Raw genomic sequence first — 24,901 nt, 5'->3', positions numbered from 1 at the left:
ATGCCAGAGGTCATCTTGCCTTTATTTTCTAAGGTGCAGAGAGCCCTATGCTGCATGGTGAACAGGGGCATCGTGTCATAGGAAGCTGAATCCATGCACCCAGAACAATTACATAAAACTAACCATGTAGGAGTGCTTTTCTCTATAAAAGAATAGCACCTACACTTCCTATATTTCTCACTTTACTTCTTACTGCTCTTTATCTCATGCAAAATTTCCACTTGCTAAACTGACACAAGTTACTCTTCGAGTTGATGCAGCTTTTTGAGTTTTTCACATAGGGTCTGTAAGAGCCAGATGTCTTTGTGATGTTCCTATATTAATGTATATATGGTAAGTGTTGGTTGTTTAGAAGATACATGGTAAGTGGAGTGAAAGAGGGGGAGTGAATGGGCAGTAGAATGCGAGATGATTGGCTGAGTGTTTAAAATGGCTGAATGTATAAAAGGAAGAGTGAGAGTGGAATCTGGGGGGGAGAAGAGAACTGAGTGGGTTGCTTGGTGGGGTTTAGAGCATTGTTTGCCAGGAGGGAGGTGGAGTTCGGATTAGTATTGAGTAAAACCATATGCTTATGTGCCTTAAGAAGAAATCTTGTTAATCTTGTTAGCTTTGTTATCTGTAATAAATACTTAATTTGGTTTACCAAAGGCCTGATCCTTGGCTGGGGTTTCACAGACCAGAAGGGAGGGTAAGGTAATGACCAAGGCTGAAGGGGAACTGTAACAAATGGTGGCAGCGGTGAAGAGAATAACAATACCAGTATTCAGAGTCTCTGGGAATACTAGTATTGGGACGTTACTGGTGGTTGCCTAGCAGGGGGATCTGTTGAGATCTGTGCTAGAGCGGGGAGAGAAACAATAAAAAAGGACAGTCCGGACTGGTGGAGTCCCTGGTGGTGCCTAGTGACAGGCAGTAACCACGAGCAGGTAGGAACCTGACAGGGAGAGTCAGGGAAGGACACCTCACACGTGGTGGCAGTAGGGGTGGGATACGAACAACAGAGAATCCAGATCCGAACAAAGGAGACTACGTCACAGGTGTTGGCTGTAGCAGTGAGATACGAATACTAGACAATCCCTAATAGTTGTGTGGCAAACAGAAATAACAAAACAAGATTACTTGTGAGAGTGACTGGCAAAGAGTGTGTGGCAAAGAGTGAGTGAACTCAAACACCATGGCTGAATACATAAAAATGAAAAGAGAGGAGCTGGTGGAGAAGTGCATAACATTCAATTTACCTCACGAGGGTAAAGGGGTAGATGAATTGAGGGTAGCACTTATAGGATTTGCTACTGCGCAGCAAAAACAACCGGTCAGGGAAGAGACCCCAGAAGGATATTTAAGCAATCCCGCTTATATAGAGTACTTGAGAGAGAAGTTGAAGATGGAAACTGAGAGATTGAGGATGGAAGGTGCAGAGAAGGAAAAACAGAGAGAGTTGGAAGCTGAGAGATTGAGGATGGAGGCTGAGGAAAAAGACAAACAGAGAGAGTTGGAAGCTGAGAGATTGAGGATGGAAACTGAGAGAATGAGAGTGGATGCGGAGATACAAGGGGAAAGATTAAAATTGGAAAGAGAGAAGTTTCATTCTGATGAAACAAGAAAGGACAGAGATGGAGCAAAAATAAAAATTACTCCAAAGGACTTTGCTGTCTATGAGCCTGGTCAAGATCCTCAAATTTACCTCAGCACCTTTGAAAAAGCAGCTCAGTTGTGGGGGCTACCTGAAGATAAATACATGCAGTATTTATCAAACCTGATTAAAGGGGAATTGGCTGAGGTATACCAATATTTCCCCTCAGACAGGCCCGTCACCTATGCTGAATTCAAAGAAGCAGTGTTTAAAAGATTCAGACTGGGGCCTGATTATTTTAGAAAGCTTTTCAGAAACTGCCAGATACAGACAGGGAGGTCTTTCGTGGAGCTGGGGGCAAAACTGATGGACATATTTGGGAAATGGCTGACAAGTGCAAAAGCTCAGTCTGTGGAGGAGGTGAAAAACCTCATGATATTGGATCAATTATACCATCAGTTACCACCAGAAATAAGGCTCCTGGTCAAAGACCGTTCCCCTACATCGGTGCAGGAGGCCGCAGAGATGGCGGATCACTTCGCCTCCAACAGAACTGGCTGGGTGGGGAAAACATCAAGAGATTTTAAACCCAGACCATATAACGCTGGCAGAAGGGATGTGGTACCACAGAGAGTGAGTCCTCCAGTAAAATCTGAAGGGCACAGGGCACCCCAGAGTGGATCTGTGTACCCTAAAAGTGAGGAGAAATTATGCTACAAATGTGGTAGACCGGGGCACCTACGTTTTCAATGTGAGGTTGCCAACCCCATTAGTAATCCTGCTCAGACAACGGCAGTGAAAACAGAGCCCAAGGCTTTAGAAACAGCGAAAAAGGTTCAGTTCTGCCAGATAAACTGGACAGAAGTAACAGACCTTGATTCAAGTCTGAGAGAGGAAGTGAGTGTACAAGGGGCAAATTATTGGGCATTGCTTGATACTGGTGCCGCTCAGACATTACTGAAGCCAGATTTAATAAAATCTGAGGTAATATTACCTCAGGAAACTGTGACTATCCAAGGAGTGAGGGGTCAACCAGAAAGTTTGCCTGTGGCCCTGGTGGAAATGACTTGGAGAGGTCGAGAGGGCCGATATAAAGTAGGCATTAATGCCCAGCAACAAGAACCAGTAATACTGGGAAGAGATGTAATGGGCGCCCAAGGAAAGATATATGTAGTGACCAGACAGCAAATTGGCAGAGAAAAAGAAGCCATATTAAGGGGGGCTGAAACAAACAGGATGGAATCTGTTAACCAGCCTCAGGTCACCATAGCAACCACTAGCAGGCCTGCTGAAGGAGACAAACTGTATCAAGTGGTCTCTGATAATGATGAGGCAGATCAATTCAGGGAAGAGCTGCAAAAAGATATAAGTTTGAAGCAGATAAAGGAACAAGCTCTGACCCAACAGATTCCTTTCACTGACAAACTGAGGAATCAAGTTGTGTGTGAGAATGGGATTTTATATAGACTGTGGATGCCTGCTGAGAGAAAGGATGAATGTGAACCAGTGAAGCAATTAATAGTACCTAGCAAATACAAAACCAGATTGCTAGAGGTAGCCCACGATGTCCCATGTGCAGGACATCTGGGAATAAAAAAGACCAAGAGGAGATTGGCTGCACACTATTATTGGCCAAACATCTCCAAAGATGTAAAACAACATTGTCTATCTTGTGGAATATGCCAAAAGGTGGGAAAAAGTGGAGTAAAGACTAAGGCACCCTTAAAGCCCCTTCCTATAATTGGACAACCCTTTTATAGAGTGGGAATAGATTTGGTGGGCCCTTTTTCCAAACCCACAAGGCATGGCAAGAAATATCTAGTGGTGGTGGTGGATTTTGCCACCAGGTACCCAGAAGCAGAAGCACTAAGATCCGTGGAAGCCCCTGTAGTGGCAGAGGCTTTATTAAAAATCTTTATGAGGCTGGGTTTCCCTCATGAAGTGCTGACAGATCAAGGCAGTGTATTCATGGGAGAAGTGATGCAATGTATGTGGAAATGTTGTGGTCTAAAACATCTAAAGGCCACTACTTACCATCCCGCCACTAATGGGTTAACAGAGAGATTCAATGGCATTTTGAAGGGCATGATCAGAAGCTATGTTCAAGATCACCCACAAGACTGGGATGAACGGTTGGGATGCTTCTTGTTTGCATACAGAGAAGTCCCTCAGGAGTCAACAGGCTTCTCACCCTTTGAACTCATGTTCACTAGAAAAGTGAGGGGACCTTTGGAACTATTAAAAAATTCATGGGAAGGAACCCTGGGAGAGTACAAAACATCTGTAGTAGATTTTGTATTGGAATTCCGCAATAAATTAACATCAATGATGGAGGTGGTGGAAAAGAATTTGAGTCAAGCACAGGAGAAGCAACGTTACTGGTATGACAGAACAGCCAGGGAACGTGTGTATGATGTGGGAGATATGGTTATGGCGTTCATACCCAGGAAACATGACAAATTACAGGCTAACTGGGAAGGACCATATACCATCAGAGAAAGGCTTGACACAGTGACGTATGTAATTACCACAGACCAATTAAACAAAAGCAAAGTGGTTCATGTAAATATGTTGAAGCCTTACCATACCAGGGATGCACAGGTGTTGCAAGTTACCTTATTCCCTGAGGGAAGTGGGCCTGAACTTCCAGATTTGGTACAGGAAAGCAAAGACAAAGGAGGGGTAGATCAAGTGGAATGGTCAGAGGAGGTGAATGAGGAAGTAAAAGAGGAGATTCTGAGAGTTTTGAAAACCTATAGGAATCTCTTTAGCAACAAACCTGGCCGAACCAGTATAGTTATACATTCCATTGATACTGGAGATCATGCCCCAATCAGATCTGTTCCGTACCGTGTGAATGGGAAAGTTTTGAATGAGATCAAAAAGGAGGTGGAAGAGATGCTGGAATTAGGAGTGATCAGGGAATCCATCAGTCCCTGGGCCTCAAGTATTGTCCTGGTTCCGAAAAAAGATGGAACGACCAGGTTTTGCATTGATTATCGGCTAATCAATAAAATTACTGTCCCAGATGCGTATCCTATGCCTAGGGTAGACGCAATGTTAGAGTTATTGGGGGCAGCAACCATTATCTCTACACTAGATCTCTGTAAAGGATTTTGGCAAATGGAACTAGACGAGCAATCCAGAGCCAAAACTGCCTTCAGTACACCAGATGGGTTATATGAGTTTGTGACCTTACCCATGGGACTAAGGAACTCACCGAGTTCATTTCAGAGGCTAATCAATACTGTGTTGCGAGGCATGTCAGATTTTGCAGTGGCCTATATCAATGACGTGGCCATTTTTAGCAAGTCGGTGCCTGAGCATGTCCAACACCTGCCAACAGTATTGGAGGCCTTAAGAAAAGCAGGCCTCACAATAAAAGCTAAGAAATGCCAGTTTGGACTAAAGGAAGTAATCTATTTAGGACATAAGGTGGGGAGTGGGAAAATCACCCCCTTATGGAGCAAGGTGGAGGCAATACAAGCGTGGCCGATCCCCTTAACCAAAAAACAAGGAAGGGCATTTCTGGGTGTGGCTGGATTTTATAGGAAGTTTGTGAGAAATTTTGGGGAAATAGCAACCCCCTTGCATGAATTAACAAAGAAGAAGTGTTCTGAGCATGTGGTATGGACAGATGAATGTCAGAAGGCTTTTGATCTACTGAAGCAAGCCTTGTGCCAAGGACCCATATTAATAGCACCAGACTATGAGAAACCATTCATCGTGGCTACAGATGCGTCGGACCTCGCGCTAGGAGTCGTCTTGCTACAGGAGAGAGAAGGCACCAGACATCCAGTGGCGTACCTGAGTCGCAAGCTGACGCCGAGGGAGAAAAACTATTCGTCGGTCCAGAAGGAGTGCCTAGCGGTCGTGTGGGGACTGAACAAGTTGCGCCCATACGTGTGGAGACGAAGATTCACAGTGACTACAGATCATCGGGCCTTGTTATGGTTGCAGACTATGAAAAACCATAACACTATGCTGCAGAGGTGGTCCTGGGCCCTACAGGACTATCAGGTGGACTTCCAGTTCATAAAAGGCAAGGACAATGTACTGGCCGATGGACTTTCCAGGCAAGTGGCTGGGACTGCAGTGACGTGACCAGACAGAGGAACAAAGAAAGACATTTTCCCCATAGAGACTTTTATTTGTTAACGCGACGTATAAATCCTGGAACAGGAATAATACTCTGCTGTTGTTTAAGGGGGGGGAAATGTGATGTTCCTATATTAATGTATATATGGTAAGTGTTGGTTGTTTAGAAGATACATGGTAAGTGGAGTGAAAGAGGAGGGGGAGTGAATGGGCAGTAGAATGCGAGATGATTGGCTGAGTGTTTAAAATGGCTGAATGTATAAAAGGAAGAGTGAGAGTGGAATCTGGGGGGGAGAAGAGAACTGAGTGGGTTGCTTGGTGGGGTTTAGAGCATTGTTTGCCAAGAGGGAGGTGGAGTTCGGATTAGTATTGAGTAAAACCATATGCTTATGTGCCTTAAGAAGAAATCTTGTTAATCTTGTTAGCTTTGTTATCTTTAATAAATACTTAATTTGGTTTACCAAAGGCCTGATCCTTGGCTGGGGTTTCACAGACCAGAAGGGAGGGTAAGGTAATGACCAAGGCTGAAGGGGAACTGTAACAAATGGTGGCAGCGGTGAAGAGAATAACAATACCAGTATTCAGAGTCTCTGGGAATACTAGTATTGGGACGTTACTGGTGGTTGCCTAGCAGGGGGATCTGTTGAGATCTGTGCTAGAGCGGGGAGAGAAACAATAAAAAAGGACAGTCCGGACTGGTGGAGTCCCTGGTAGTGCCTAGTGACAGGCAGTAACCACGAGTAGGAAACTGACAGGGAGAGCCAGGGAAGGACGCCTCACAGTCTTCCCATTGTGAAAACAAAATAGCAAAAATTACCAGGTGAAGACAAACCAGATTCAGTGTAGGGTAAAAGAGCATGAACACATTGCAAATGATCAAAATCAAGAGCAAGAGACTGTGCTACACTTTACAGCAGCCTTGTCCAACCTTTGGGTCACAGATGTTGCTGGACTACAGTTCCCATAATTCCTGACCATTGGCCATGCTGGCTGGGGCTGATGGGAGTTGCAGTCTAGCAACATCTGGGAACCCAAAAGTTGGACAAGGCTGCTTTACAGCAAGGGTAGCCAACGTGGTGGTCTCCCAATGGTGCTGGGCTCCCAGCTCCCATCAGCCCCAGCCACCTTGGCCAATGGTCAGAGATGTTGGGACTTACAGTCCAAAACTTCTGGAGGAACCACATTGGCCATCCCTGTTTTACAACATTTATTTTATCTTAAGAAATTTCAAAGCTCCCACAGTGATGGTCTGCAGAATATGCTACTGTCAGCATAGTTTCCATGCACTTCTAAGGCCTATCTAGTCCAGTCTCCTGTGTCCTATAGTGGCCAACCAGATGCCTATGGGAAGCCCACACAATGAACATGAGGGTCATAGCCTGGGAGGTAGTATATACCCATCATTATGCATAGCCACTGATAAAGCTTATCCTCCGTGAATTTGTCTAATCCCTTTTCAAAGCCATCTAAGCGGATGGCCATCCCATAAACTTGTGGTAGCAAATGCCCTAAGTCCACTATGCGCATCCAGCTGCTTCAGAAACATGTTGCAGTTATAAAAGGCTTTTTGAAACATCTGCCAGCAGCCTGAAACCTTAGCAGAGAAGCGATAATGGCAAGAGCACTTAAAATCAGATCCTGCAAACATGACTCCCATCCCCAGAATTTCTCCGGGCTGCATTGTAATTGAAGCCAATTATGAACCAAACACTAGTATTTCTCTGATGTAGTTCACCCTCCATCTAGTCCCAGAAATAAATAAAAGCAAGCTAAGAGCCAATTCCTTCCCACTTCCAGGGAAAACAAAATAAATCTATACAAACTCACCCTTCCATCATCATTGCAAGCAATCCCAATGAAAGCGTGTGAAGTACATGGTACACAACCTCTGGCCTTTCCCCAATCCTTCTGCCCTCAAGTTTAGCTGTGTTATTGACTGGTTCACCACTGTAGCATGCAAAGGAGAAAGTAAAATCATGTGTGATCTCTCCTGTTCATGGAGTCTGTCTGACATCCAAGCAACTGGTATCAAGGTCAGCTTAAATCTGAGCAACACTTCTCCCACAATAACCCAAGACCTCTGAAGTTCTTCCCCTTGAAGTGTTCCCGCTTCCCAATCCTGCCAAAAACTCTTTTGAAGTAGTTGTTTTATTCAACATAGCCACTCTTCCCTAAACCCAGCTATATTTTATTTATATCAATCTTTATAAACTGCTCTTTTGTAAAAACAAAACAAAACAAGGTGGTGTATGCCACACAAAATTACAATAATAATAATATCAATAACACATCAATAAACATTGGTTGGTAAAAAGAAATTCACATTGTAAAGGCCTGTCTGAATAACGCCGTTTTCAAAAGACATCTGAAAGAAGGGACAAATGGTTCCTGCCTAACCTCTACTGGCAGGGAGTTCCACAGGGCAGGGCCTGCCACACTAAAGGCTTGGTTCCTAGTGAAGGGCAGCTGAGTCTCAGGGCCATGGGAAACTACAAGTAGTGCCCCATCAGAGGATCTCAGTGATCAAGGTGAAGCATAAGGGATCAGATGGTCCTTAAGGTTAAACGTTAAATACATCAAAGCTGAGTGTCAGTATTTTACAGCTCAAACGTTGAGCAGATTCACACATTCTCCAATGTTCAAGCACTATATACATGGTTGTGCAGTGGACCAATGTCCTCATCTCCACTGAATATACCAGCCTCAGCCAACCTGCTTTGGACTATAACTGTTTTGGACTACAGCTCAGTACAACAACCCAGTCAATCACTGCACTCTGCAGGTGAGGGCCTCCTGCAGATACCATCTGATCAGGAAGTCCATTCCGTACAACATAGGAAGAGGACCTTTAGTGTAGTGGCACCTACCCTTTGGAATTCTCTCCCCTTAAATATTAGACAGGCACCATCTCTGTTATCTTTTTGGCACTACTGAAGACCTTCCTCTTTCAACAAGCCTTTTAAGTAGAGATCTTATCCCAGTCTGAGTCTGTGTTGGAATTGCTTTTTAAGGTGTTTTTATTTTATTTTTAAAAAAAAAAATGTTTTAAAGCTTTTTTAAAAAACAAAATGATATTTCTAAAGATGTTTTGTTTTAATATGTTTTCAATGATGTTTCGTTGCAATATATTTTAAAGTCTGTTTTTATGATGTTTTAGAGTGTTTTTGCTACTTTTGTTTGCCACCCTGGGCTCCTACTGGGAGGAAGAACGAGATATAAATCAAAGAAAGAAAGAAAGAAAGAAAGAAAGAAAGAAAGAAAGAAAGAAAGAAAGAAAGAAAGAAAGAAAGAAAGAAAGAAAGAAAGAAAGAAAGAAAGAAAGAAAGAAAGAAAGAAAGAAAGAAAGAAAATACATCCCTATCTGCCATACTGGCTGGGGTTCATGGGAGTTGTAATCCAAAACATCCGGAGGGCACCAGATTGGCTAAGGTTGATATATACAATGTAATGTGTAGCACAAACTTGCATAAACACACATATAGCCTACATGCAAGTGCCCAGATTTATAAAATTATTCTACATAATTTCTGAGATGGAAAGACAGAAGGGATTAGGCATTCATGCAAAGAAACAGATATACATGCATCACATATTATGTTATATGCAAGGAAGGGGCAGTTACATGTGTACAGATGCACTACCTCAAACACAGTCTTTCCAACTTGGAAATCTCTTGTTCTACAACTGGCATCTGCCAGTGAAGGTTTATCAATTACATCCAGTGATTGACATGTAAGGTTATAAGGACCAAGAGGCTGAGAACAGACAGAAGTCTCCTTACCTAATTCTCCGAAAGATGGCCTGACCAACAGAGAGAAGGCAAATGATTAGCACTAAAATATAGAAAGGCAATAGTGAAGACTGCGTGAGCCTCAGAAAGAAGTCTTGGGATGGTGCCTGAAGGGATTCTTGACAAAGAAGCCAATTGATTGTGAAGTTCCTATGAATGCCAAAAAGGAAAAACAGGGGCGGTCATCAGCCAGTTACAGACAGAAGAACAACTTTCCTGGATCAGCCCAAAGATTCATCTACTCCAGCATTCTGCTTCCACTGTGGCCAGTCAGTTTCCTGCAAGCAGAAGTGGCTCACCTGGTGCGACAGAATCGCAATGCTAGTTTCCCAGCAGCAGGATCAGTGCTGCTCACTGGGAGGGAGAGGGATGAGGCAGCAGAGAGGTTGGCATGTTGCAGGCACATCAGCAGAACCAATCCAGCATTCCTGCCAGTGTGCCCACACTGTGCCCGCCCCCTCTCCCTCCCAGTGACAGTGGCCCCCTGCTGGGAAGCTAGCATTGCAGCTCCGCCACACCCAGAGACCTGCTTCTATCCACGACAGGACATGAGCACAGTAGCACTTTTCTGCTAATGTTGACCAGCAATTGGTATTTAAAGGAATACTGTCTGAGCTTGGAGTTAGTCCATAGTCAATGTGACTAGCAGCCATTGCTAGCCTTATCCTCCATACATTTTTCTAATCCCCTGTGAAAGCCATCCAAATTGATGGCCATCACTTTGGGTGGTATTCAGTGCTAGTTCTACTCATTAAAGTGAATAGGTATGACTAACTTAGGTTCATTCATTTAAATGGGTCTACTATGAGTAGGACTTAGCTGAATACGACCCCAAATTTTGTGGTAGCAAATTCCACAGTTTAACTAAGTATTATATGAAGAAGTATTTCCTTTTGTCTGAACTGAACTCCACTGGATGACCCCACGTTGTAGCATTATAAGAGAGGGAGAAAACTCTATCCATTTTTTCCACACCTTAGAGAACTAAATATACACCTCTGTGATGCCCTCCCTTACGTGCTCTTTTTCTAAGCAAAAGTCATAACCTTTCCAGTCACTCCAGCCCATTTTGATCCAGCTCTATAATATCCTTTTTGAGGTGCAGTGACCAGAACTGTATCCAGTATTCCAAGCACTATGATATTGGCAGTTTCATTTTCTATCCCTTTCCTAACGATTCCCAAAGTGGGATTTGCCTCTTTCACAGCGGCCGCACATTGAGCCAACATTTTCACTGAGTTATCCACCACAACCCCAATATCTTTTAAGGTGGTGCTTGCTATCTGCCATTTTTATAAGTGCTGGTAATAATTTTTTTAAAAAATTGCTGCCTGAATGAATTGGTGCACCTTTTTAGTTGACCAAAAGAGTTTTATTCTTTGATTGGTTAGATCAATTACACGTTCAGCCTTAACAGAAACACTTTTCATCATCAAAAGATTTCCTAAGGTGGGGAAATGCCAATAATGTTATCTTTGAAAGAAATGCAGAAGACAGATGAGGATGCATATATATTTATAAGCAGAGGTGAATGCACTCAGGTCTTTTAAAAACATTCTGCTTCATGCTTCAGCACCCAGAAAAGCTAGATTATGCAAACTGCATCAACAGCGCAAATTAAACACATTTACATAATTCCTGCCTTGGTATTTTGCATAATATATTGTGTTCCTGCTGGTCATGAGAACGGTTAAGGAGAAATGGAGGGCAACAAAGCCTCGCCTTTATTCAGAAACTCTTCTGGCTTCTGAGAGTTCACCAGGCAATGTCTGCACACTTCTAAGCATATTTCTAGCCCTTATGACTGAAAACTTGCTTTTTAAATTTTGCAGCCAATAGTACATTCTGTGGCTTTTCCATATTATTGCAGAATCACAGCCCACACAGAGTTCTGTTTATAAGTAACTCTGCTCCAAGGATCAACCATTCTTGAGATACTGAAAACAACATTAATAACGAGCACTCCCAGTCTCAGTGTATAAAGCTCTGCTTGCAACCCCGAATAGCTGCCACAAGGTGAGAACCAGTAAGATGCTCAAATGGACTCAGTATTTTCCTCCAGTGATCATAATGTACAACTACTTGCATTTTGCAAAATATCCCTTCAGACTTACTTAGCTATGTTTAAACCCAATTTTACTTCAAGTACTTTCATTAAATGCTCATTTTCTTTATGGGGAATAAATGTCTGAAAAACAAATAGAAAGAAAACTGTGTTAGCACCACTCTTTTGAGTCAGATAATTGACACATCTGACAAACAGTTACGACTGCATGCGTGAGATAAAGTGTCTTACAGTTAGTGGCAACACATTTTCTATGGGAGCTGGGAAAATGCATGTACATAAGCATTCTACCATGTATTTTCCACTACAGGATATTATACAATCTGCTGTTTTCAGATGAAGATATACGGTGGCCAATACTTTTTAAAAACAAACAAAAGAACACCTGAAATCATCCAAAGCAGTGTTCTGATAGTAACTGCTGGCTGGGGCTGATGGGAGTTGTAGTCCAGAATATTTGGACAGCACCAGGTTGGCAAAGGCTGTATTCCACTGTAAATTTGATCACTGACATCTTGTGTTACATACTATTTTAAATTTTTCTTTTAATATCATTTGTTATTATTATTCTACAGCCATGTGATGAAAACAAATAGCAGAGGGACTGCAAGGCCCCTTCATCAGCTCAGCTGGATCCAGCAACTTTTGGCTCCTCCTCTCCTTGAACTCATCCCATTCCAGCAGGTCATTATAAGCGCTTTCTAACTAAGGGCGCAATCCAACTGGCATATATGCCCAGCTAAAGGGATATAGGATATGGTGGAGAGGGAGGGTGTCAGCAGAAGTCATCCCCCCCCAGCACAGCCACAGCACAACCAGGGAACTCCGCCGTCACATGGGTGCAGCAAGGGCCCAGCCAGCTCAGCTGAAACTGGTGCAAGTGGAGCTGGTGGAAGGCCCAAAAAAGGGGCGTTCCAGGGGTGTGTTAGGGATAGAACAAAGGGGAGGGGGACTTAGACCACATCCTGGGCCTCTTCAGCTCAGTCCTGCAGCCCCAGTCCCAGCAGCCAAAATGCTAAGAATAGGGGTGGTAGAAGGAAACATGACTTTTTCCTTTCCTTCTGCTGAGCTCTGCTGGTGCAGCCAGTGCCCCCCCCCCAGCAGCTCTTGAGCAGAGGTAGGACATGGTGGCCCCTTCTGCCACCTTCACTTCCACCACCTCCACCAAGTTAGATTGTTACTGAAGAACTAGGTCTGTGTTTACTTAGTTCTTCTTCCCTCCCAATCGCTTTTCTTTTCGTGTGATGTCATTAGCTTGTAAGCCTGAAGGCAGGGAATATTTTATTACTGATGTTTTCTAAGTCCTGGAAGACTTCTTTTTTATTTTTGCTGAAGAGGGATAAAATGCTTTAAATAACTGACTAACTGAATTGTTCTCACCTTCAGCCAGCACCTCAAGATCCTTCTTTTACATTTTCCCTTCATCCCACCCGCCCTCCAAATCCTATCTTTACCCCAACCCTGTAAAAAAAACCTTTAGTGAAGTTAGCAGGTTTAAAAAGATGGATTATTTCTTTATCAGTTTTGTTCATTATCTTTTTCTACTAGAAAACCACACACACCAGAAAGGGGATTTGTCAGACGGTTATTTTTTTTCCTAGGCAACTAACATTTGGTAACGGACATTTTAGCATGTGTTTTTTTAAAAAAATTCAAGCAAGTTAAATTTGTTTATTTGTTTTTAATGTTTTTAATTGTTGTAAACCGCCCAGAGAGCTTCAGCTATGGGGCGGTATACAAATGTAGTAGTAGTAGTTCGTAAAATATTATCAGCTAGTTCAAGTATAGCAAGATATGGAATGACTATACACAGATTCTTTGTTAATAGAATCCATCCTAAACCTCTTTTTACTAATTTTACCCAATTTAGAATAACATCTTAACAACAGCCTATTCCTATTCTGTCTGATGAACCTTTGACTTGCTCTTGACTACACCTCGCCAAGGGACTGTCAACACTGAGGTTTCGCCCGGGACAGATTCGCAGTTACAAGCTTCTCCTAATCCATTTACTCCAGAAGAGATTTTACTTATTGGCTCTTTCAGCTCCTTACCAGAGGTGAATCAGAATGAAATTTTGAACAGATTAGACCGCCTGAAAACCCATCTCATTTCTCTTAAAACACAAAATTCTCCACACTATCCAGAAGGAAACTCTAAACCTTTTTGTCACCTTAGAGCCAATAATACAGATTCTAAGACCTGGACTGTTAGCCAATCAAAGGAGCCTTGAAGTCAAACAAACAGACCCAACAAAGGGTATCTTGGCCCATAAGATCACGCATTGAGAGAAAGATAAGGGTCCTACCGATAAAGATCATCCTTCCCTTTTGGTGGAAAGTTTTAACTCTAATTTCGAAAATGCATCTACATACGAACTTGCCAAAAATGCAAAAATTACTTCCCCAGGATATTGGTGCAAGATGCGCTTTTTGTCACCGGAAGAAAGGGGATCCACCGAGGCTCCCTCTGCTTCTAATTCCTGTTCTCTACAGAACCCCAAGGACTCCCAGCTAATGGTAACAACTTTAACTGCTCCCTTAGAAACTACCCCCTCAATAACCTTTTCCCAAAATGGGTGTATTGCTCCCTCTCACCTCTTTGAAGAGATCAATAACATCTGACCATTTTCCATTTTATCCTGGAATATATTTATTTATTTATTTATTTAAAACATTTATAACCCGCTCTATTTTCAGAGAACTCAGAGCGGCGTACAAAGAACAATTATAAAAAATAAAATTGACAAAATAATGACTATATTAAAATATTAAAATACATATAATCAACATAGTAAAATTATGAGGCATCCTATATATTAATTAATTGAACGCTTGGCAAAATAGAAATGCTTTGACCTGGCGACGAAATATGCCAAGGGAAGTGGACAACCGCACCTCCACTGGCAAAGAGTTCCAGAGATCAGGGGCAACAACAGAAAAGGCCCTATTTCTGGTCCCCATTAGACGAACTTGAGATGTTGATGGAATCACAAGGCGGGGGTCAGTAGAAGACCTCAAAGGCCGAGCAGGTTCATAAGAGGACATGCAATCAGACAGATAACCAGGGCCCAGGCCATGCAGAGCTTTAAAGGTTAGAACCAGTACCTTGAATTGAACCATATAAATGGTTGGGAGAGTAAACGTCAGGATATTGACTTAATTGAATTTTTGAACTCTTTTACGATTGTCTGCCTACAGGAGACGTGGGCGTTGTCATCGTCAACTATGAGTTTGCCAGGCTACCAGTCCTTTTTCTTACCTGCGGTAAAATCCTCGGTTAAAGGCCGTCCCAGCGGGGGACTTACAACCTTTATATCATTGTCTCGGACTCTATTGATTGACCTAATTCCTTCATCCATGCCTAATAATATCTTGGTTTTTAGGATAAAGGGCCTATGGAAAGATTATCTGCTTTGCATTAATGCTTATCTTCCTCCTATCACAAATTCATCTGGTGATGACCTGAATTTATGGGCTAGGTTGCAGGAAACTTTATTTCAGCTGGAGTCTAAGTTCCCTAATGATAGATTCCTCCTATGTGGAGATTTGAATGCCAGAATAGGTAACATCTGGTCATATAAATCTCCAACCTGCAATTATGATCCCCTAATACAAGACACTTCTCAGTGTGTAGGTCTACAAGATACAAAGTCCAATAAACAGGGTCCCCAGCTAATCGAATTAGCATCATTACACTCCTTGGAAATTTTAAATGGCTCTCAATTTGATTCCTCTAAGGGCTCGTTTACTTATTGGTCACTACATGGAGCTAGTCTCATCGATTACATCTTAGTGTCCTACAAGCTCTTAGAGGATATCATTGAATTCACAATAATCCCTCGAACCGAGAGTGATCACTTAAGAACATAAGAACATAAGAAGAGCCTGCTGGATCAGGCCAGTGGCCCATCTAGTCCAGCATCCTGTTCTCACAGTGGCCAACCAGGTGCCTGGGGGAAGCCCGCAAGCAGGACCCGAGTGCAAGAACACTCTCCCCTCCTGAGGCTTCCGGCAACTGGTTTTCAGAAGCATGCTGCCTCTGACTAGGGTGGCAGAGCACAGCCATCATGGCTAGTAGCCATTGATAGCCCTGTCCTCCATGAATTGGTCTAATCTTCCTTTAAAGCCATCCAAGCTGGTGGCCATTACTGCATCTTGTGGGAGCAAATTCCATAGTTTAACTATGCGCTGAGTAAAGAAGTACTTCCTTTTGTCTGTCCTGAATCTTCCAACATTCAGCTTCTTTGAATGTCCACGAATTCTAGTATTATGAGAGAGGGAGAAGAACTTTTCTCTATCCACTTTCTCAATGCCATGCATAATTTTATACATTTCTATCATGTCTCCTCTGACCCGCCTTTTCTCTAAACTAAAATGCCCCAAATGCTGCAACCTTTCCTCATAAGGGAGTCGCTCCATCCCCTTGATCATTCTGGTTGCCCTCTTCTGAACCTTTTCCAACTCTATAATATCCTTTTTGAGATGAGGCGACCAGAACTGTACACAGTATTCCAAAGATTTATACAACGGCATTATGATATCGGCTGTTTTATTTTCAATACCTTTCCTAATTATTGCTAGCATGGAATTTGCCTTTTTCACAGCTGCCGCACACTGGGTCGACATTTTCATCATGCTGTCCACTACAACCCCGAGGTCTGTCTCCTGGTCGGTCACCGCCAGTTCAGACCCCATGAGCGTATATGTGAAATTCAGATTTTTTGCTCCAATATGCATAATTTTACACTTGTTTATATTGAATTGCATTTGCCATTTTTCCGCCCATTCACTCAGTTTGGAGAGGTCTTTTTGGAGCTCTTCGCAATCCCTTTTTGTTTTAACAACCCTGAACAATTTAGTATCGTCAGCAAACTTGGCCACTTCACTGCTCACTCCTAATTCTAGGTCATTAATGAACAAGTTGAAAAGTACAGGTCCCAATACCGATCCTTGAGGGACTCCACTTTCTACAGCCCTCCATTGGGAGAACTGTCCATTTATTCCTACTCTCTGCTTTCTGCTTCTTAACCAATTCCTTATCCACAAGAAGACCTCTCCTCTTATTCCATGACTGCTAAGCTTCCTCAGAAGCCTTTGGTGAGGTACCTTGTCAAACGCTTTTTGAAAGTCTAAGTACACTATGTCCACTGGATCACCTCTATCTATATGCTTGTTGACACTCTCAAAGAATTCTAATAGGTTACTGAGACAGGACTTTCCCTTGCAGAAGCCATGCTGGCTCTGCTTCAGCAAGGCTTGTTCTTCTATGTGCTTAGTTAACCTAGCTTTAATAATACTTTCTACCAGTTTTCCAGGGACAGAAGTTAAGCTAACTGGCCTGTAATTTCCGGGATCCCCTCTGGATCCCTTTTTGAAGATTGGCGTTACATTTGCCACTTTCCAGTCCTCAGGCACGGAGGAGGACCCGAGGGACAAGTTACATATTTTAGTTAGCAGATCAGCAATTTCACCTTTGAGTTCTTTGAGAACTCTCGGGTGGATGCCATCCGGGCCCGGTGATTTGTCAGTTTTTATATTGTCCATTAAGCTTAGAACTTCCTCTCTTGTTACCACTATTTGTCTTAGTTCCTCAGAATCCCTTCCTGCAAATGTTAGTTCAGGTTCAGGGATCTGCCCTATATCTTCCACTGTGAAGACAGATGCAAAGAATTCATTTAGCTTCTCTGCAATCTCCTGATCGTTCTTTAGTACACCTTTGACTCCCTTATCATCCAAGGGTCCAATTGTCTCCCTAGATGGTCTCCTGCTTTGAATGTATTTATAGAATTTTTTGTTGTTGGTTTTTATGTTCTTAGCAATGTGCTCCTCAAATTCTTTTTTAGCATCCCTTATTGTCTTCTTGCATTTCTTTTGCCAGAGTTTGTGTTCTTTTTTATTTTCTTCATTCGGACAAGACTTCCATTTTCTGAAGGAAGACTTTTTGCCACTAAGAGCTTCCTTGACTTTGCTCGTTAACCATGCTGGCATCTTCTTGGCCCTGGCGGTACCTTTTCTGATCTGCGGTATGCACTCCAGTTGAGCTTCTAATATAGTGTTTTTAAACAACTTCCAAGCATTTTCGAGTGATGTGACCCTCTGGACTTTGTTTTTCAGCTTTCTTTTTACCAATCCCCTCATTTTTGTGAAGTTTCCTCTTTTGAAGTCAAATGTGACCGACCGTGTTGGATTTTCTTGGCAATTGGCCAGTAACATGTATGTTTAATTTAATAGCACTGTGGTCACTGCTCCCAATCGGTTCAACAACACTTACATCTCGCACCAGGTCCCGGTCCCCACTGAGGATTAAGTCCAGGGTTGCCGTCCCTCTGGTCGGTTCCATGACCAACTGATCTAGGGAATAGTCATTTAGAATATCTAGAAACTTTGCTTCTTTGTCATGACTGGAACACATATGCAGCCAGTCTATGTCCGGGTAGTTGAAGTCACCCATTACTACCACATTTCCTAGTTTGGATGCTTCCTCAATTTCATATCTCATCTCAAGGTCTCCCTGAGCATTTTGATCAGGGGGACGAGAGATCGTTCCCAGTATTAAGTCCCTCCTGGGGCACGGTATCACCACCCACAACGATTCTGTGGAGGAGTCTGCCTCTTTTGGGGTTTCGAGCTTGCTGGATTCAATGCCTTCTTTCACGTATAGAGCGACTCCTCCACCAATACGTCCTTCCCTGTCCTTCCGATATAGTTTATATCCAGGGATAACCGTATCCCACTGGTTTTCTGCATTCCACCAGGTCTTGGTTATGCTCACTATATCAATGCTCTTCTCCTAATGCGCTCCTCCTAAGATTGAAGATCTCTACTGATCACAACACGCATTTTCTTCCCCCTCGGGACATCCAAAAGGTAGAGAAAAGAGCCCCTTGGACTGAGCAGATCAAATCTACCTGCGAATCCCTGCTTAAGAGCAATACATTTCAACTATTACGTCAGTCAGTCCTGGACGATCCTCAAAATTCTTTATTAGCCTTTCAATCCATTCTTTCAAATCTCAGACCCTATTTGATTCAACATAATAAGGGCCATCTTAGAAACAGTAACTCACATTCTTGGTTTGACCAGGACTGTAGAGCAGCGAAAAGATATCTTAAATCTTCTTTTTCGCTATTTCTTAAATATAAGTCTCAGCAAACCTATTGTCAGCTCTACACTGCGTCAGCAGTGCCGGTGGGGGGCTGGAAATTCCTGGGTGGTTGGCAGGGAAGCAAAGTCCTTAGCCGGCAGTCTGGTCATAAATCTGCCAGGTCTAGGAGGAGGGGAGCTGATAAGGGCCAGGCTTGTCCGAAGCGTACTTGCCGAGTCAGGAGTCCAGAAGTGAGGTCAGTAGAGGTCCGGGATCAAGTGCCAAGGGGTCAGTCCGAAAGAGGGTGCCAGGAAACTAGGAACACACAAGCCACGCCTGACGTTGCAGTCAGCAACAAGCTGCAACCAAGGTGTGCCTTATAAAGAGCAAGGTTGACAGCAGGTGTGAGTCCTCAGCGTTTGGGCCTTAAGGAGACAGGCCTGCCTCTCTTCTGCCTGACCTTCTGCTGTCTACGTTCTGCAGGTGAGGGGGGAGTATCCTGTTCACTGTCTGTGTCTGGCTGCAGGGACTCTGCTGTAACTGGGGTGCTCTGCAGCTGAGGGGGAGGAGCTGGATTCTCAGAAGGCTCCTCCATGTCTCCTTCTGAGTCTGCTGCTCCTGGGTCTGCTGCTGTTACTCCCGAGTCGTCCTCATCTGAGGAGTCCTCTGACGGGGCCATGACACCATCCCCCGCCCCACGACCAACCCTCCACCTCCCACCGGGGCCCGGCTTATCCGGGTAGCGCTGGTGGAAGCGCCGGACCAGACGAGGGGCATGCACCCGCGCCGCCTCTTCCCACAAACGTTTCTCAGGGCCATACCCCTGCCAGTCTGTGAGGTACTGGAGGCGGCCCCGATGCCTCCGGGAGTCCAGGATCTGCGCCACTTTGAATTCCTCTTCCCCGTTGACTTGTATCGGCGGCGGGGGCGGCGGTTTACTACCCAAGGGGTGAGGTGGGAGAGCGGGAGTCAGCAGTGATCTATGGAAGACAGGGTGAATGCGGAAGAAGGCAGGGAGTTGGAGCCGGAACGCCACCGGGTTAATTTGCTGGGTGATCCGGAAGGGACCTGCATTCCGAGCCTCCAGCTTGTGAGACGGCCGTTGCGAACGCAGGAATTTGGTTGAGAGCCATACCCGGTCCCCTACCTTCAGCGGCGGGCCTGGTTGGCGGTGGCGGTCAGCAAAGCGCTTATACGCGTCCTTAGCCTGCTCCAGCTGCTCCTTCAGGACTGCCTGCAGGGCTTGCAACTCCTGCAGCATGACATCCGCAGCGGGGACAAGCGATGGGGGTCGCACTGAGGGGAAGAATCGGGGGTGGTAGCCGTAGGAGGCAAAGAACGGGGTCTGGCGCGTGGAGGCATGCACAGAGTTATTATATGCGAACTCCGCCAGCGGTAATAGATCCACCCAATTGTCCTGTTGGAAGCAGGTGTAACACCGCAGGTATTGTTCGACGGTGGCGTTGGTATGTTCTGTTTGTCCATCTGATTGAGGGTGGTGGGCGGAGGACAAGTGGATCTAGACGTGCAGGGCCCGAAACAGGGCCTGCCAGAACCGGGCGGTGAACTGGGCTCCTCGGTCAGAGATCAGGTGGTCGGGGAGGCCGTGCAACCGGAAAACCTGGGTCAAAAACAGTTGCGCAGTTTCTGGGGCAGAGGGTAGGCCGGCACAGGGGAGGAAATGGGCCATCTTGGTGAACAGGTCTACGACTATGAGGATGGTGGTCATTCCCCGGGAGGCTGGTAAGTCCGTGATAAAATCCAGGGAGACCGAGCGCCAGGGCCCTGGGGGGGTAGGCAGTGGGAGCAGGAGCCCCGGGGGCTTGCCGGGGTGGCTCTTGGCTCGCTGGCAGGTATCACAGGCCGCTACATAGTCCTTGACGTCCGCTTGGACCCGGGGCCACCAGAAATCCCGTAGGACCAGGTGGAGGGTTTTATACGTTCCAAAATGCCCTGCAGGCTGGCTGTCATGGCAGAGGTGGAGCACCGCTCCCCGCAGAGCTCCCGGGGAAACGTACAACCGGTTCCGGTGGTACAAGAGGCCCTGATGCAAGGAAAAGGGGCTGTCCCGGGCGGCCGTCCCGGACTGGAGCTCTCGCTGCTGGGCCAGGGCATAGGGGTCCTTTTGCTGCTGCTTCTGCACCCGGTCCAGGAGGGGTTGTGGTTGGTGTGTAGCGGCAAAGTTCTCTGGGCGGAGGATTGGGCGAAGGGAGCGATTGACCTGCTCGGCTCGGTATTCCGGCTTGCGAGAGAGTGCGTCTGCTAGGGTGTTTTGGCGGCCAGGGAGGTAGGTAACCGTGAACTGGAACCGGGAGAAAAACAGGGACCACCGGATCTGGCGTTGGTTCAGCTGTCGGGCGCTTTGCAGGTGCTCCAGGTTTCGGTGGTCCGTTCGTACCTGGACCGGATGGCGTGCCCCTTCCAGGAGATGATGCCAGATCTCGAAAGCTACTTTGATGGCCAGTAACTCCTTCTCCCAAATGGTGTAGTTCTGTTCCGAAGCGTTGAGTTTCCGGGAATGGAACACACAGAGGAGCAGGGACTGCTTGCTCCCCACCGGCTGCAGTAGGACCGCTGCCACTGCCTTATCAGATGCATCGGCCTCCACTATGTAAGGTCGGGTAGGGTCGGGTTGCTGGAGGATGGGTTCAGATGTAAAGGCGTGTTGGAGGCGCCGGAAGGCCTGTTGAGCGGCCTCTGTCCAAACAAACTTCTCTTTGCCTCGAAGCAGGTCTGATATGGGCGTGGTGAGTTCGGAGAAGTGGGAGATGAACCGGCGGTAATAGTTGGCGAAGCCCAAGAAGCGCTGCACATCTTTGGGGCTTCGCGGAGCGGCCCAGTGGAGGATGGTCTCAATTTTGGCGGGGTCCATCTGGATACCCGAGGGCGAGATCCGATGGCCTAGGAAATCCACGGTCGTGAGGTCAAAGGCGCATTTTTCGAGCTTGGTGAAGAGGCGGTGCTCCCGCAGGCGCTGCAGCACCGCTCGAACGTGCTCCTTATGTTCCGAGGGGTTCCGCGAGTAGATCAGGATGTCATCCAAGTAGATCACCAGGAAGCGGTCTAGGAGGTCCCGGAAGATGTCATTCATGAAGTGCTGGAAGACGACAGGGGCGTTGCACAAGCCAAATGGCATCACGGTGTACTCAAAGTGCCCATAACGGGTGCGGAAGGCCATCTTCCACTCATCACCCTCCCGCATACGCACCAGGTTGTAGGCCCCTCGCAGGTCTAGTTTGGTGAAAATGCGAGCGCCCCGCAGCCGCTCTAACAGTTCTGGGATCAGGGGCAAAGGGTAGCGATTCCGAACTGTAATCTGGTTGAGGGCGTGGTAGTCATTGCACAGCCGGAGTTCCCCACATTTCTTTTTGACAAAGAGGACAGGGGCGGCTGCAGGGGACATGGAAGGGCGAATGAACCCTCGGCGCAGGTTCTTGTCGAGGAACTCTCTGAGGGCTGCCAGTTCGGGTTCTGAAAGGGAGTAATTCGGCCCACGGGAATCTTGGCTCCGGGTAGCAGATCAATGGGACAGTCGTAAGGACGATGGGGCGGCAACTGGTCTGCCTCTTGCTTCCCAAACACATCCGCGAACTCCCGGTACTGCTCCGGTAAGGCCTCGAGCGCGGAGCTTGCCTCCCGGGTCATCAGGATGCGCTCCTTTGGCCTCCAGCAGGTGGCTTGGCAATGGGGGATCCGAGGGTCAGCCGGCCCGTGGACCACTGGATGATGGGGTCGTGCCGCTGGAGCCACGCCAGGCCCAGCACGACCGGGAAGTGGGGTGCGGCAGCCAGGTAGAACTGGAGGCTTTCCTGGTGCTCCCCCAGGGCCACGTCCAGCGGCACTGTCTCCTGTACTACAGGGCCCGAGGCAAGAAGCCGGCCATCAATAGTCTCCACCAGGAGGGGGCGGCGAATGGGTTGACTAGGAACCCGGTGGAGCTTGGCAAAGGACACGTCCATAAAATTGCTGGTGGATCCCGAGTCCAGCATAGCGGGTACTTGTAGGGTCCCCCTTCCGGGGACTGTCAGTGCGATCAACACGGTCAGATGCTTGGGCGGTGAGGAACTGAGGTGGCAGGCCCCTTGAACCACGAGGTTGCCCCGGCTCAGGGGCCTGTGAAGGCCAGGGCATGGACGTTTCCCGAGGCAGGGGCTGTGGGTCGTTTCGCGGAACACTGGGCTGCAAAATGTCCCGGGGCCCCGCAATACAGGCAGAGGCCCTGTTGCCGGCGTCAGCAGCTTTTCGGCCGCAGAGAGATGTGGCCAAGCCCCTCCCAGCTGCATCGGTTCTGCCGGGGGTGTAGGGTCCTTGCCGACGGGCTCCGAGGGCCCAGCCACTGGGGCTGATGCTCTGTAGACTGGCCAGGGTCGGTTGGCAGCACGCCTGCTTTCCAGCCTCCCGTCAATCTGGAGACACAGGCATATGAGGGCGTGCAGGGTTCCAGGGCGCTCCACCCTAGCTAGCTCATCCAGAAGCTCATCCGACAACCCCTCCTGAAATTGGTCCATGAGAGCTGCTTCGTTCCAGCCCAGGTTTTGTTGTAATAAACGAAAGTCTGTTACATATTCCCCCAAGGGGCGTCGGCCTTGCCGCAGCCGGCGTATGCGGCGGTTGGCTGTAGCTGATTGGACTGGGTCCTCGAACATAGCCTTCAGTTCTCTGGTGAAGGTGGCTAAGTCGTTGAGCACGGGGCTCCGCTCGAGGAGTAGGGGCGTGGCCCATCTAGCTGCGGTCCCGGTGCACAGGTTAATCAAGAATCACACCTGGGTCTTATCATCTGGGAAGGCCTCTGGTCGTAACTCCATGAAGAGCTGGGCCTGGGCCAAGAAGGCTGGGAGCTGGTCGGAAGCCCCAGTAAATTTCTCTGGGAGAGTCACAGAGGGGGGTGGGGCTGCTGCTAGCTGGGTTTGCAAGCCTTGGACGGCCAACAACAGCTGGTCTACTTGTGAGCGCAGGAGCAAGTTTTCCTGCTGGAGTTGCTCCATGGTCAGCACTTCCCCCACTCCCTTGTTTGCCTGCTTTGTTTTGGGCTGACTGCAAACTGTCAGCTCTACACTGCGTCAGCAGTGCCGGTGGGGGCTGGAAATTCCTGGGTGGTTGGCAGGGAAGCAAAGTCCTTAGCCGGCAGTCTGGTCATAAATCTGCCAGGTCTAGGAGGAGGGGAGCTGATAAGGGCCAGGCTTGTCCGAAGCGTACTTGCCGAGTCAGGAGTCCAGAAGTGAGGTCAGTAGAGGTCCGGGATCAAGTGCCAAGGGGTCAGTCCGAAAGAGGGTGCCAGGAAACTAGGAACACACAAGCCACGCCTGACGTTGCAGTCAGCAACAAGCTGCAGCCAAGGTGTGCCTTATAAAGAGCAAGGTTGACAGCAGGTGTGAGTCCTCAGCGTTTGGGCCTTAAGGAGACAGGCCTGCCTCTCTTCTGCCTGACCTTCTGCTGTCTACGTTCTGCAGGTGAGGGGGGAGTATCCTGTTCACTGTCTGTGTCTGGCTGCAGGGACTCTGCTGTATCTGGGGTGCTCTGCAGCTGAGGGGGAGAAGGAGCTGGATTCTCAGGAGGCTCCTCCATGTCTCCTTCTGAGTCTGCTGCTCCTGGGTCTGCTGCTGTTACTCCTGAGTCGTCCTCATCTGAGGAGTCCTCTGACGGGGCCATGACACCTATTTGGCCTATAAATCATCCAAGGCTTCTTATAGAAGCCTTTTAAAGGGAAAAAAAGCAGAGTTTGCTGAATTTTCATGGCTGCGTTTATTCAAAACAACATTTGGAAACCAGGAACGTCACTTTTGGCAGTTAGTCAAATATGGGCTCTCTTCTCCCAACCATTCCTACGGTCCGCAGATCCCGTTAGCTGTTTGGCACACTCATTTTACAAAACTTTACTCTGTATCTACATTTTCAGAATCTATTCCCAATAATTTGAACAATCTGAACCTTTCACCTTGGTTACCAGTAACTACGACAGAAATCAAAATCTTGATTGATTCGTTAAAACATGGAAAAGCCCCTGGCGAAGATTTTCTCCCGCCAGAAATTTTTAAACATTTCCCAGACTGGTGGGCTCCACTCCTAGCGTGCCTATCTACTGAAATTAACGATTCAGGGGTTATCCCAGAAGGTTGGAGGAATAATATTACCGTATATTCCGGCGTATAAGACAACTGGGCGTATAAGACGATCCCCAACTTTTCCAGTTAAAATATAGAGTTTGGGATATACTCGCCGTATAAGACTACCTCTGCTTATGACATGCCATTCTTGCCTTCGTATCGAACAAGTTTGTTATTCCAGATAG

The 24,901-nt window shown here is 46.6% G+C and overlaps 1 protein-coding gene across 4 annotated transcripts in view; it reads right to left on the bottom strand.

The window, feature by feature from the left end:
- Positions 1–24,901, bottom strand: part of DPY19L4 (dpy-19 like 4) — a 59,228-nt gene that overhangs the window by 12,054 nt on the left and 22,273 nt on the right. For 3 of the 4 annotated variants that reach the window (XM_061603196.1, XM_061603226.1, XM_061603206.1), the window contains exons 11-13: positions 11,576–11,649; positions 9,453–9,611; positions 7,499–7,618 (exon numbers count right to left, since the gene is read on the bottom strand). In XM_061603196.1, the coding sequence (XP_061459180.1) occupies positions 7,499–7,618; positions 9,453–9,611; positions 11,576–11,649 (353 nt within the window). The remainder of the gene's footprint in view (positions 1–7,498; positions 7,619–9,452; positions 9,612–11,575; positions 11,650–24,901) is intronic. The other variant, XM_061603216.1, reaches the window with a different exon arrangement.

The sequence above is a fragment of the Rhineura floridana genome, chromosome 1 (assembly GCF_030035675.1).
Source record: "Rhineura floridana isolate rRhiFlo1 chromosome 1, rRhiFlo1.hap2, whole genome shotgun sequence".
In the NCBI taxonomy this organism is placed as follows: domain Eukaryota; kingdom Metazoa; phylum Chordata; class Lepidosauria; order Squamata; family Rhineuridae; genus Rhineura; species Rhineura floridana.
The sequence above is the reverse complement of the archived record's forward strand: the minus strand, read 5'-3'. Positions and strand labels throughout refer to the sequence as shown.